The sequence below is a fragment of the Taurulus bubalis genome (genome assembly GCF_910589615.1).
Source record: "Taurulus bubalis genome assembly, chromosome: 11".
Lineage (NCBI taxonomy): Eukaryota > Metazoa > Chordata > Actinopteri > Perciformes > Cottidae > Taurulus > Taurulus bubalis.
In genome coordinates, this window is record NC_136599.1 from 1,150,595 (window position 1) to 1,163,690 (window position 13,096).

General features: G+C 43.0%; 1 protein-coding gene across 1 annotated transcript in view; it reads left to right on the forward strand.

The window, feature by feature from the left end:
* Positions 1 to 1,951, forward strand: part of gripap1 (GRIP1 associated protein 1) — a 36,729-nt gene extending 34,778 nt beyond the window's left edge. The window contains exon 30 of the mRNA XM_079225907.1: positions 123 to 1,951. Within this exon, the coding sequence (XP_079082033.1) occupies positions 123 to 188 (66 nt within the window). The 3' untranslated portion in view covers positions 189 to 1,951. The remainder of the gene's footprint in view (positions 1 to 122) is intronic.
* The last annotated feature ends 11,145 nt before the right edge of the window (positions 1,952 to 13,096 follow it).

Consider the following 13,096-nt stretch of genomic DNA (forward strand, 5'->3'; position numbering starts at 1 on the left):
GATTTTCCGCTGTGAACAAAAACATTTCAGACAAATATATTTGTTATAAATATTTTTTTACTTCCAATGAGATAAAACTGAAAAATTGATTCTTATTGATGATGAAACTTCTGTCTCTCTAGGACCTGGAGGTTTTGTCCCAGGAATTAGTCCGTCTCAGCAAAGAGAGCTGTGCTGGGTCGGGATGAGGCTATCACTTGGATCCATCCATTCCCTCCCTTCTCACCTCAGCTGGAAGGAATGGGATGGGTTCAGACTAACACCTGGAACCAACATCTGGCGCTTCTATGATTAAAACATCTCATTCCGCCTGCTGGGTTATGACTAAATGCTGGAACCAGTTGATTCTCAATGAAGAGAAGGAACGGTAAGCTTTAAAGGCGTAGAAGAAGAAACTGAAGACCAATGGGAATGGAAACGTTGGCTCTGTTCATTTATGTTGCTATTGAATGTACTGTAAGTAGACTGAACCACTCAGTTCCTCTGAGTCCTGGCTACGACCTGGAAAACATGACATTGTAACAGACTTCTGATTTCTATTGTAACTGGCTGTAAATCTTTCTGTTGGGTCTGGCTACATCCTGGAGCACCCATGCCTGCTATCTGAATGAATGTGGTTTTATTGTGCAGTAACTCTGTTGTGATCTGGCTATTTCCTGGAATCCGTCTCTGCGGCAAAATACTTAACAAAATACCCAGGGTCTGTCTACGACCTGGAGTGTGTATCAGGTGTCACATACGTGGCTGACAGTTCGTGGACCTTTTTCTTTTCTCTTCTGTCGGCGTTCGCTCTTGAAGCTCGTTGGCCACAGAGACGACCAACGAGCTGAAGGTCAAAGGTCAGACTGTCGCGTCTTGAAGAAAATTCATAAAAATATTAAAAAAATATCGTAAACAAAAATGTCGACAATTGCACCAGTTGGTGTTTCGACAAAAGCTTCATGTGACAAAATGTAATGAGTAAATGTGACCCTTCATCACATGAGACCAACGCAAACGTCTTCGGGCGTGGCTATTCACGGAATGGAATCTATGCCCGTCACGGTGTTTTTTTTTATTATCGAAGAACATTTCTAAATCATTTAAAATGATTCACTGCTTTTAGATATTTTGTTTTTCTTCTTTTGGAATACAATTATTGTCTTTTTTGGGGGGGATAATTCCCCTTTTGACCTCCAGGGACGTGTCTATGTCTTGGATCACTTAAACTGTACTATGTCTTGCACTATTGGATTATTGTTTTGTGACTTATTTCCTTCCCTACTGGGGAAACCAAATGGTGCAGAGAAAACACTTCAAACGAGTGAAACTGTCAGCTTTGGATGCTATTGACTTAAAACTTAGATTTTTTTTTTCTTGGGCTGTGTCTACTTCCTGCTTGAAACAACATATCGTGTTATTTTGTCTTTAAATATATTTTCTCTGATTCGGGAAAAAAAAATGTTTTTGACAGGAAGTATTTGTCCTTCACTTCCTGTCTGCGCCGCCTTCGTCTCTTCTATCATATATCTTGTCTGCTATTGGCTCTGACTACATCCTGGACTGACCCCAAGCCCCGGCTCTGGCTATGTCCTGGACATGATTCATGTATAATTCTGCTTCATTTCTGTTTGTTTACTTTCAGTCTGACGATAAAATCAAAAAGAACTCGTCAGCAGCGCAGCTTTTATTTTATAGATCCTTCAAAATAAACTTCACGACATTATTAAGAATAATCTCTCTCTATCTCTGTCTCTGTCTCTCTCTGTCTCTCCGTCTCCCTCTCTCTCCGTCGGTGGGATCTGTCTATGTTCTGGGCGGCCGGTTGCTTTTGTTTTAGTTTATGACGTTTGAATCTGTATATAAATATATTCCCTCTGTGATATGACTTCTAACTGTATGAAGAATCAACTGATCTATTTATGACGACGACTCTAATTATTGTAACATCAAGAAAATATGATAAAATATTGTCTGGAGCCGTGTGTTTGTTTTTTCTGCTCAACGATTTCACATCATACGCTCTTCTAGTTTTAGAATTATTAAAAATCAACATTCGGCTTAACTTAGCTGACCTTCAATAAACATTAATGCTGTTTATCTTCGTATTTAACTGATTTATAGACGAACATGAACGTCTTTATAGTTTTATTTCAAACATCTTTCTGATGGATTTCTTTAGGGATTATCACAAAAGGTTTGTTTGTTTTTTGGCGCCTTAAACCGACAGAATGTGGAATCTCTGGTGTTAAACTATGAAACAAGAACTTGTAAAATCTGCTAAAAGTTGAGTGAAGTTTGATCCTCTCTGTGAATCCTTCCCACAATCCTCTCTGTTTTAGTTGATTAAAACTCTCGGTGAAGTTTGGAGATGGAGGTCGAGGTTCGCGGCTCTAATTAGCGGCGCGGTATTTCCTGTCCCGCAGAGAGACAGATTAGAGGCGGCGGGGGCCGCCTTAACGAGATAGCGTCTGATTGGCCGAGCCGAGGGTTAATTGAAGAGGAGGAAGTTGATGAGTTCTTACAAATGTGGTTTTAATTAAAATGAAAGTTCAGAGAGAGACTCTGTCTGTCTGTGTCTACCTGTCTGTCTCTACCTGTCTGTCTCTACCTGTCTGCGTCTACCTGTCTGTGTCTACCTGTCTGTGTCTACCTGTCTGTCTCTACCTGTCTGTCTCTACCTGTCTGTGTCTACCTGTCTGTCTCTACCTGTCTGTGTCTACCTGTCTGTCTCTACCTGTCTGTGTCTACCTGTCTGTGTCTACCTGTCTGTCTCTACCTGTCTGTGTCTACCTGTCTGTGTCTACCTGTCTGTCTCTACCTGTCTGTGTCTACCTGTCTGTGTCTACCTGTCTGTCTCTACCTGTCTGTGTCTACCTGTCTGTGTCTACCTGTCTGTGTCTACCTGTCTGTGTCTGTCGCTGTCTGTGTCTACCTGTCTGTGTCTACCTGTCTGTGTCTACCTGTCTGTGTCTGTCGCTGTCTGTGTCTACCTGTCTGTGTCTACCTGTCTGTCTCTACCTGTCTGTGTCTGTCGCTGTCTGTCTAAAGTGATGCAAAATTAAATACCTAAAATATGTATTGATTTAGTTGATTGACATAAACACTAATAGATATTGATTAACCCTCAATTATATGTAAATGTACCAGAATTATTTATGTTTTACTTCTATTAATAACATATATCCATCTGGAACCACACACACACACACACACACACACACACACACACACACACACACACACACACACACATATATGATCTCGACATGCTCCTTCTATAATTAAACTGTCGTCCGTCCGACTGCACGAGACACTCAACGCCGTCCTTCCTGTTCGACCAGCTACTGTTACACACACACACACACACACACACACACACACACACACACACACACACACACACACACACACGCACACACACAGGATATATATGGGCTCACATGACGGGGTTGAAGGAACTCCTGGATCTTGAACTGTAATCTGATCATTGCCCCTCCCCCACAGGGTGAGTATTAATTAGTTGATTGATACCTAGTGGTTGGACTCCCTCACGAGACCTTTAATGATTCTACATATATGAACGAGTTACTTAGAGGTCTGGTGATTATTGTGATTGTGAAACAACGTCCTGCAGACTTTGTAGCTGATTACACTCAACATGTGTCTCTCCTGCGAGTCGCACTGTACCGCGGTGGAGGAGCTTTGAGGCTCAGTGATCCGGCAGCCATGTTGCCGGGGCATCAGTCCCTGGCCGGGTCTCCCAAGGCTAACAGGTCTCGGGGGAGAGCCCAGACTAAGAGAGGTTCAGAAAACCCTGAACCCTGGTCCATGCACAGCACTGGAACCAAGCTCCTGGAGAAGGGTTGGGGGGGGGGTGCACCCATATCCCTGCTGGAGGCCACTAGGGTAGTCAAAAAGATCCTTGGTGGCGCCGGGGGTTTGAGACCCTGAGATGCTGAAGGCTGGAGGTTGTTGGGTTGTCTTGGCTGACTCGTCTCTTCAATGTCACATGGGGGTCAGGAACATGGACTGATGACCAGGGTGCTGGTTCCCATCTTCAAGAAGGGGGTCTGGAGAGTGTCGTCGAACTATCAGGGTATCACACTGCTCAGCCTCCTGGGGGAAGCTTATGCCAGGGTGCTGGAAGGAGGTCCAGTGCTGAAAGGAGGTCCAGGGTGCTGGAAGGAGGTCCAGGGTGCTGGAAGGAGGTCCAGGGTGATGAAAGGAGGTCCAGGGTGCTGGAAGGAGGTCCAGGGTGATGAAAGGAGGTCCAGGGTGCTGAGAAGAGGTCCAGGGTGCTGGAAGGAGGCTCTGACCGCTTGTGGAACCTCAGATTCAAGACGAGCAGTGTGGGTTTCGTCCCGGCCGTGGAACAGTGGACCAGCTCTTTACCCTCAGAGACTACTGGAGGGGTTCTGGGAGTTCACCCATCCAGTCTACATGGGCTTTGTAGACTTGGAGAAGGCTTTGGACCGGGTCCCTCGAGGGTGTTTGGGGGGTGCTGTGGGAGTATGGGGTGCCGGACCCATTGCAATGGACATCAGAAGGAGCTTGGAGTCGAGCCGCTGCTCCTTCCTGTCTAAAGGAGTCAGCTGAGGTGTTCAGCATCTAGTCAGGATGCCTCCTGGTCGCCTCCATTAGAGGTTATCAGACACGTCCAACTGGTAGGAGACCCAGAGGAAGACCCAGGACTCACTGGAGGGATTATATCTCCAGCTGACTGGGAACGCCTAAGGATCCCAGAATGAGCTGGAAAATGTTGCGGGTGAGAGGGAAGCCTGGGTCAGCCTGATGGACCTGCTGCCACCGAGACCCGACCCGGATAAGAAGATGGACATGGATGAATGGATGTGTCTCTTTGTGGTCGTTTCATGTTGATCTTTCTGGTCATTTCGAATCTCTTCATGGTTGGTTCGTGTCTCTTTAGTTCTGGGGCGGCCCCTGACTCTTTGGGCCCCTGACTCTTTGGATCCCTGACTCTTTGGATCCCTGACTCTTTGGGCCCCTGACTCTTTGGATCCCTGACTCTTTAGGCCCCTGACTCTTTAGGCCCCTGACTCTTTGGATCCCTGACTCTTTGGGCCCCTGACTCTTTGGATCCCTGACTCTTTAGGCCCCTGACTCTTTGGATCCCTGACTCTTTAGGCCCCTGACTCTTTAGGCCCCTGACTCTTTGGATCCCTGACTCTTTGGATCCATGACTCTTTAGGCCCCTGACTCTTTCGATCCCTGACTCTTTGGGCCCCTGACTCTTTGGGCTCCTGACACTTTGGATCCCTGATTCTTTGGATCCCTGACTCTTTAGGCCCCTGACTCTTTGGGCTCCTGACACTTTGGGTCCCTGACTCTTTGGGCTCCTGACTCTTTGGGCTCCTGACACTTTGGATCCCTGACTCTTTGGGCTCCTGACAACCTGGGTCCCTGACTCTTTGGGCTCCTGACACTTTGGATCTCTGACTCTTTGGGCTCCTGACACTTTGGGTCCCTGACTCTTTGGGCTCCTGACACTTTGGATCTCTGACTCTTTGGGCTCCTGACACTTTGGATCTCTGACTCTTTGGGCTCCTGACACTTTGGGTCCCTGACTCTTTGGGCTCCTGACACTTTGGATCCCTGATTCTTTGGGCCCCTGATTCTTTGGGCTCCTGTGGACCCCTTCAGTAATCCATTCCTTGTTTTCTCCTCATCTCACTGTGTGAAATAGTTCTGGGTGTATTTCTATCACTCAGCTGTAACAGACAGAGACATCGTTAATAAACTCAGGATTATTGGAACTTAAAGAGACGTACTAACATTACTCCAAAATGTGCATAACTACTTTGTTTTTAGTTCCGAGGAACGATGGAGGGAAACAGCGCCCCCCCGGCGGTGTCTGCCGGTGCAGGTGTGCAGTCTATGGTGAAGAGAGGTACTGCAGGTGAAGCTGATGACCTGTGATCAGAAACCGGAAGCAAGAACCAGATTATTTTGTCCTTCAACTTCACCTGCAACGTGAGTCAGATACACTGTCTGTCTGTCTGTCTGTCTGTCTGTCTGTCTGTCTGTCTGTCTGTCTGTCTGTCTGTCTGTCTGTCTGTCTGTCTGTCTGTCTGTTTGTTTGTCTGTGGAAAAAAGTGGAAACTGGTAGAAACCTGATCCTGGTCTCTGTTCTGCTGATCCTCTTTGTATCAGACTGTACTGACACAAGACCATGTGTGTGTGTGTGTGTGTGTGTGTGTGCGCGCGCGTGCGCGTGTGCGTGTGTCTCACCTGTCCATCTACCTGTACAGACGGTCTGTAACCTGATCCTGTCTACTGTACAGAAACCAAACCCGTCTGTGTGTCTTCAGTGAGACAGGTGGATCAGATTCATGTACAAATACATGAAGTCACAACAATCTGAAGGTAATACTCACCGACAAGTATCCGATTTTATGTATTTATACATATCATATGTATATACATCAGGATCAACCACAAACAAAGTACATTTAGTCAAGTACACATTCAAGGTACTTTCTCCTTCTCAGAGGTACATATTGTACTTTCTGCGCTGTAAAGGATGTGAATACTTCTCTAAAGCAGGTATCAGCACTCCTGTGATGCGTTCACTGTCCTCTCCTGTGATGTGTTCACCGTCCTCTCTGGTGATGCGTTCACTGTCCTCTCCTGTGATGTGTTCACTGTCCTCTCTGGTGATGCGTTCACTGTCATCTCTGGTGATGCATTCACTGACCTCTCTGGTGATACGTTCACTGTCATCTCTGGTGATGCCGTCTAAACTTCGTACCGATTGGTAATATTTTGGTAATATTTTGATGATGTTTTGATATTATTCCATCGGAGGTTGACACTGAATCAGAAACGGAGGAAAAAGAACAAAGTGAAGGAATGAAGACGAATAACTGAGAAGAAGAAGAAGAAGAAGAAGAAGAAGAAGAAGAAGAAGAAGAGTTCTCAATTACAGCCTCCTACACGCTCAGTGTGTGTCTATATAAAGACATGGACGCTCTGATTGGACGTGTGTGTGTGTGTGTGTGTGTGTGTGTGTGTGTGTGTGTGTGTGTGTTGCCGCAGTGCCACATCTCTCTCCTCCCACTCTGAAGCTAAAAACAAACACAGCAGCTCTCATTACACACTGAGAGTCCAATCAATACGGCGAGGCCCCCGGGGGCCACACTGCCCTCTGTGTGTGTGTGTGTGTGTGTGTGTGTGTGTGTGTGTGTGTGTGTGTGTGTGTGTGTGTGTGTGTTTGAAGCAGTGCGTGTTGAGTTGACCAAAGCACAAACTATTTGGTTTCGGAGAATTAAACAACCAAAAACAGTGATGCGTTCAATGTCCTCTCTGGTGATGCGTTCAATGTCCTCTGTGGTGATGCGTTCAATGTCCTCTCTGGTGATGCGTTCAATGTCATCTCTGGTGATGCGTTCAATGTCCTCTCTGGTGATGCGTTCAATGTCTTCTCTGGTGATGCGTTCACTGTCCTCTCTGGTGATGCGTTCACTGTCCTCTCCGGTGATGCGTTCACTGTCCTCTCCGGTGATGCGTTCACTGTCCTCTCCGGTGATGCGTTCACTGTCCTCTGATAAAACACAGTTAAGCATGATTTCTTTCAGGTGTGATGTCAGACGCGTTATTGGTTTCTGTTTTGAACACAATGGATTCTGTCATCACACACACACACACACACACACGCACACACACACACACACACACACACACACACACACACACACACACACACACACACACACACACAGTCTATATTTAGCAAACTGCTGCAGAAGGGAACTCGTGAATTTTTTAAACTGTGTAACCCAACGTCCACCTCCTCTCTCTCTCTCTCTCTCTCTCTCTCTCAGTATTTGTGAGGACCCCTGTGACCTCTGTGACCTCACATGTTATACATCACATGATGATATTGCAACATGTGACTCACGATGACAACTTTAATTATACACATTTGTTCTCCTCCTCCTCTTCCAGCATCATTCAATGTCGCCCTCCATTCTCCAGTCTCACATTCTCTTCTCTTTTTAACTCATCTGTCTCTCGTCTCCTCTTCCCTCGTTTGGTCCCTCACCCTCTAATGTCATCTTCTCTCTAGTTCATCCTTTCACTTCACCTCTTTGCCTCCTTGCCTCTTCACCTCCTTTTGACTCCTCCTCTCATTTCCTTCTCTCCTTTCTGAGTCTTGAGATAAACGTCTCTGAAACAACCTCTTAACATTCCTGTAAAATTTGACGAAAAACGCCTATCCAGGTAAACCCAAAGTAAATTGAAGCTGTACTTGAACCATGTGGAGTAAATGCATGGTCTTGGTCTCTTTTGAAAGGTAACAATCTGAAGCTTTTTTCCCTCAATAGTCAGAATCACTTTAAGTGCTGCTGACACTGAGTTATAAGAGTTTGAACACACTAAAGTGTAAGGTTTTTATTTCCGTCTGAACATTTCTTTGTAAATAGATGCCTGTAGATGACTATAAATGTGATTTATGGACTGGAAAACACAATGGGACCATAGCCTGAAGCCTTTTCTAGTCTAAGTAAAAAGTTGATAACAATATCACAGAAAATGAATATTTTACACATGTTTTTCAAATGAAATGTCTAGGCGTTTTTTCATTTTGAGACTGAAAATATTCCTGATATATATATTATACCTATTAAAAAGGCTTATAGTATTGCAAACTTATAGAGGTACTATTCATATATACTACCAGTATTGCTGACACAGAGAAAATGAAGTATAAATGCATTTTTATGCTAATTTACACTTCAGACTGAAGCTCTACAGCAGCTGTCTCTTCTCATCAAATTGAAGGCTGTTGGGATTATTTGCCCCCCCTCTTCCCGCCTATCTTTGTTTAGGGAATTTCATTGGCTGTCCGAAACGCCTGTCATCTGACCTGTACGACCCAGCCGACGTGAGCCACGTAAGAAAATAGAGGCTGAGCCTAAACTTCAACGTAGCTTCTGGTTGGGTAATGTAGCTTGTTAGTCAGGACATGAAGCTCCTATTGGTTCAAGTGGGGTCTCATAGGAATCGTTAGATTTCGGCGGACATTTTGATAGCGAGTTTGTAGCTGTGCTCCCATGCAAACATAACTTTCCGCTAAAAACAACACTACTTTCGGTCATAACTTTCAGCTGCAATGGAATTATGCAACGCCAGTTGGTAGATATTTATGGATGTAATCACGTGTTTTGGACTAAATCTTTTATGGGATTTATTTTTATTGGACCTTTACGACGTAACAACGCCGTTTTTGTTGGAATATTATGGATTTATGGATCAATATGAGGCGTCATCGGTGAGTTGTCTTGATTTTCAAATCGCTTGTTTGTTTGTTGTTGTCTAACAAAAGTATTGATAGTAGCTGCTGTGGTGGTCTGATCTTGAAACGGAGTAGACAGCTGGAATCACAAGAATCGTAGGTTTCCAGAAACATATGGCACTCGTACCGAACTATAAATAGATGTACAGCGTACAACGGAATGTACAACGGAATGTACAGTGTATAGTTGAAATGGACGCCCGCGGGACAGCAGAACGTTAAGAGCACTAAATAAAATAAGTCAGACCATTATTTAGACTTTGACATTGATTTGAACAAATTCACGATGGTTTAATAAACCAGTTTAAAATATTTTCATGTCAATTTCTCAGTGATGAGATTCATTTTTAAGTTCGTAAACATTTCATATTTTAATAAAGTTTGTGTTCAAATTGCAGTCTAACTAATAATTATATACAATAGGATGATATTGGTGTGAGTGTACAGATGAACTACAAAGAGACACAAAACAACCACAAAGAGACACAAAACAACTACAAAGAGACACAAAACTACCGCAAAGAGAAGAAAACAACCACAAAGAGACACAAAATAACTACAAAGAGACACAAAACTACTGCAAAGAGAAGAAAACAACTACAAAGAGACACAAAACAACTACAAAGAGACACAAAACTACCGCAAAGAGAAGAAAACAACCACAAAGAGACACAAAACAACTACAAAGTGATAGAAAACACCTGAAAAGAGACACAAAACAACTACAAAGAGACACAAAACAACTACAAAGAGACACAAAACAACTACAAAGATATAGAAAACAACCACAAAGAAACACACACAACTACAAAGAGACACAAAACAACTACAAAGAGACACAAAACAACTACAAAGAGACACAAAACAACTACAAAGAGACACAAAACAACTACAAAGATATAGAAAACAACCACAAAGAAACACACACAACTACAAAGAGACACAAAACAACTACAAAGAGATAGAAAACAACTTGATGAGACATGATGGGACTTGATAGAGAGAGAGAGCTTAGAGATACGAAAAATACACAATAACTTAATAGTTTAAAAAAAGTTAATCTAATCAATTTAAGCAAACATCCCGTATGATTCAATGCAAAAAAAGCTATCACGCATTATAGTTTGCAGTTAAATATTTAACATGTATTCCAACACTTTGACATAATAAGGACATCTTAATCATAGAATTCAGTATATTAATATATAAACATCAGTGGTGGGCCGTCAGGGCCTGCTAAGCCTTTTCTAGCGGCCTAAACAGAATCACAAAGTTTAATTTTAAATGTAAATGTTCTATACATATTTATATGTATATTTATAATTAAAAGTTATATCTATTTTATAATTGTAATGTTTTTCACAAATACACTACATATATTATAATTATTTTCAGGAGAGCGAATGCAGCTTTAACACATGAAGCATAGACTTCTATACAACCAGAGGAGTCGCCCCCTGGTGGTCAGGAGAGAGAATGCAGCTCTAACACATGAAGCATAGACTTCTATACAACCAGAGGAGTCGCCTCCTGGTGGTCAGGAGAGAGAATGCAGCTTTAACACATGAAGCATAGACTTCTATACAACCAGAGGAGTCGCCTCCTGGTGGTCAGGAGAGAGAATGCAGCTTTAACACATGAAGCATGGACTTCTATACAACCAGAGGAGTCGCCTCCTGGTGGTCAGGAGAGAGAATGCAGCTTTAACACATGAAGCATAGACTTCTATACAACCAGAGGAGTCGCCTCCTGGTGGTCAGGAGAGAGAATGCAGCTTTAACACATAGACTTCAACCCAAAACGTATCACATGCAGACTGAACCTGTCTGTTTGGTGTAGATGTCCATCTACATTAAGCTTTTGTTTTTAGCTGCATGTCCATATATATATTTATATACATTCATAATAAAATATGGTAAACAACAAAGTGTTTAGCCAGTGTGTTTGGCCAATAAAGCAGATATTAATAATGTCTTCCCTCATTCCCGTTTTCTCTTGACTGCACCGACATGTTGTCTCTCAGGGTGCGTTTGCTGTCTATAGTCGGCCTGTCCCTAAAGGGTGGAGACTCCAACAATTCCAACAGCTTGTGCTTTCAAATTCAATGTCCTCCTCCTCCTCCTCATCCTCCTGATACACTTACTGCCTTCCTCTAAATCTTTACCTCCTTTTTATCTCCCTTCCTCCGATCGATCCAAACTTTTCCTTCCTCTCTTCCTCTTCCTTCTCTCTTCCTCTCTTTGTCTGCATCTCTTACCTTCCTCCCCTCTTCCTCCCCTCTTCCTCCCCTCTTCCTCCTCCCCGTCACTTCTTCCTGCTTTTAAATACATAAATATAAACCTCCACATAGTAAAACTCCTTGTCCTCCTCCTCTCTTTCCACTTACTGTATATTCTCTTTCGATTTACTCTCTCTCTCTTCTCTCAATCCATATTTTCATTGTCTCCACTCCCTCTTTCAGCTTTTAAATGCAGAACTTTGTGTCTGAATTTGGCTCGTTCTGTGTGAGTGTCTCATCTATCATGCATGAGTGTTAAATTATAAACTTTGGGTCACTGCACAGAGAGAGAGAGAGAGAGAGAGAGAGAGAGAGAGAGAGAGAGAGAGAGAGAGAGAGAGAGAGAGAGAGAGAGAGAGAGAGCATGGATATCAGGTCTCAATGTTATCAGGGAACACATTGACGTTGTCTGTCCTCCATCTCTCCTGCAGCAGGACTTCCTGCAACTCCTCCTCCTTCTCCTCCTCTTCCTCCTCTTCCTCCTCCTCCTCCTCCTCCTGTTCTCTGCCCGGGGTTCCTATCAGCCGGAGGAATCATTCTGCAGAGCCCAAAGTCCCAAACGTTGATGTATTTTTCAGCTCGTATATTCGCACGAGATATGAAGCTTATTTGCACGAGATATGAGATACGATATCATATCTTGTGCACATGAGATAAGATGAAATAAATTAATCATTTTCCAGGACGTGGAGGGTGTGGTGGAGTATAAAGTCTTGAATCAGAACCCTTTCAAATGGAGACACTGGAGCTGCTGACTCATTTTAAACCACTTACTATTAACTTTTTATTTTGAACTTATGTATCTGCACCGAATTGATACTTAATATGTTGTATTTTATATTTACACTCATTTTAACATAAATGAGTAACTCAAGTTAATGAAATCAAACAAACTTAAAAGACTTAATTGAGGTCTAACTACATTACAGAGACATTTATATTTGATTAAAATTGTATATTTTATTAAGTATCTCTTATTTAGTACAAATATATATGGATCTCCAGTAACTGATACAAATAAAAAAACATCTCATTCCTTGGAAAATAATGAGAAATTAGAAATGTACAACTGCCAGTCATCTGCAGAGAGATTTTAGGATAAAATATGTTTCTCAGACAAACTGATCCATCGATTCAGATATGCTTATTAAACAGTTACGTTTATTAGTTACGTTTAATAAACATTTACATTTATTAAACAGGTACGTTTATTTGCACAAAAATTACATGTGCGTTTTAAACACTAGGGGGCGCTACAGTAATTTGGCAATTTTCTATTTTTTGTGCCTTTTTCAGCATTTGTAATTTTACGACTCCTATAAAATTTATCCGATCGACTTCAATTCTGTGGAGGGATGATCTCAAGACCCTCATGATGAGTGTTTCGCTAACTGCACGCTTCCAGTGAACGGCCTCGGCGTGGCGTCGACCCCAAGACACACCCATTTTGTATGGTTCGCTATAAAGTTGTTTTATATCATGCAATCCGCCCAAAATTTCTCATGCAGGATGCCGGTCCA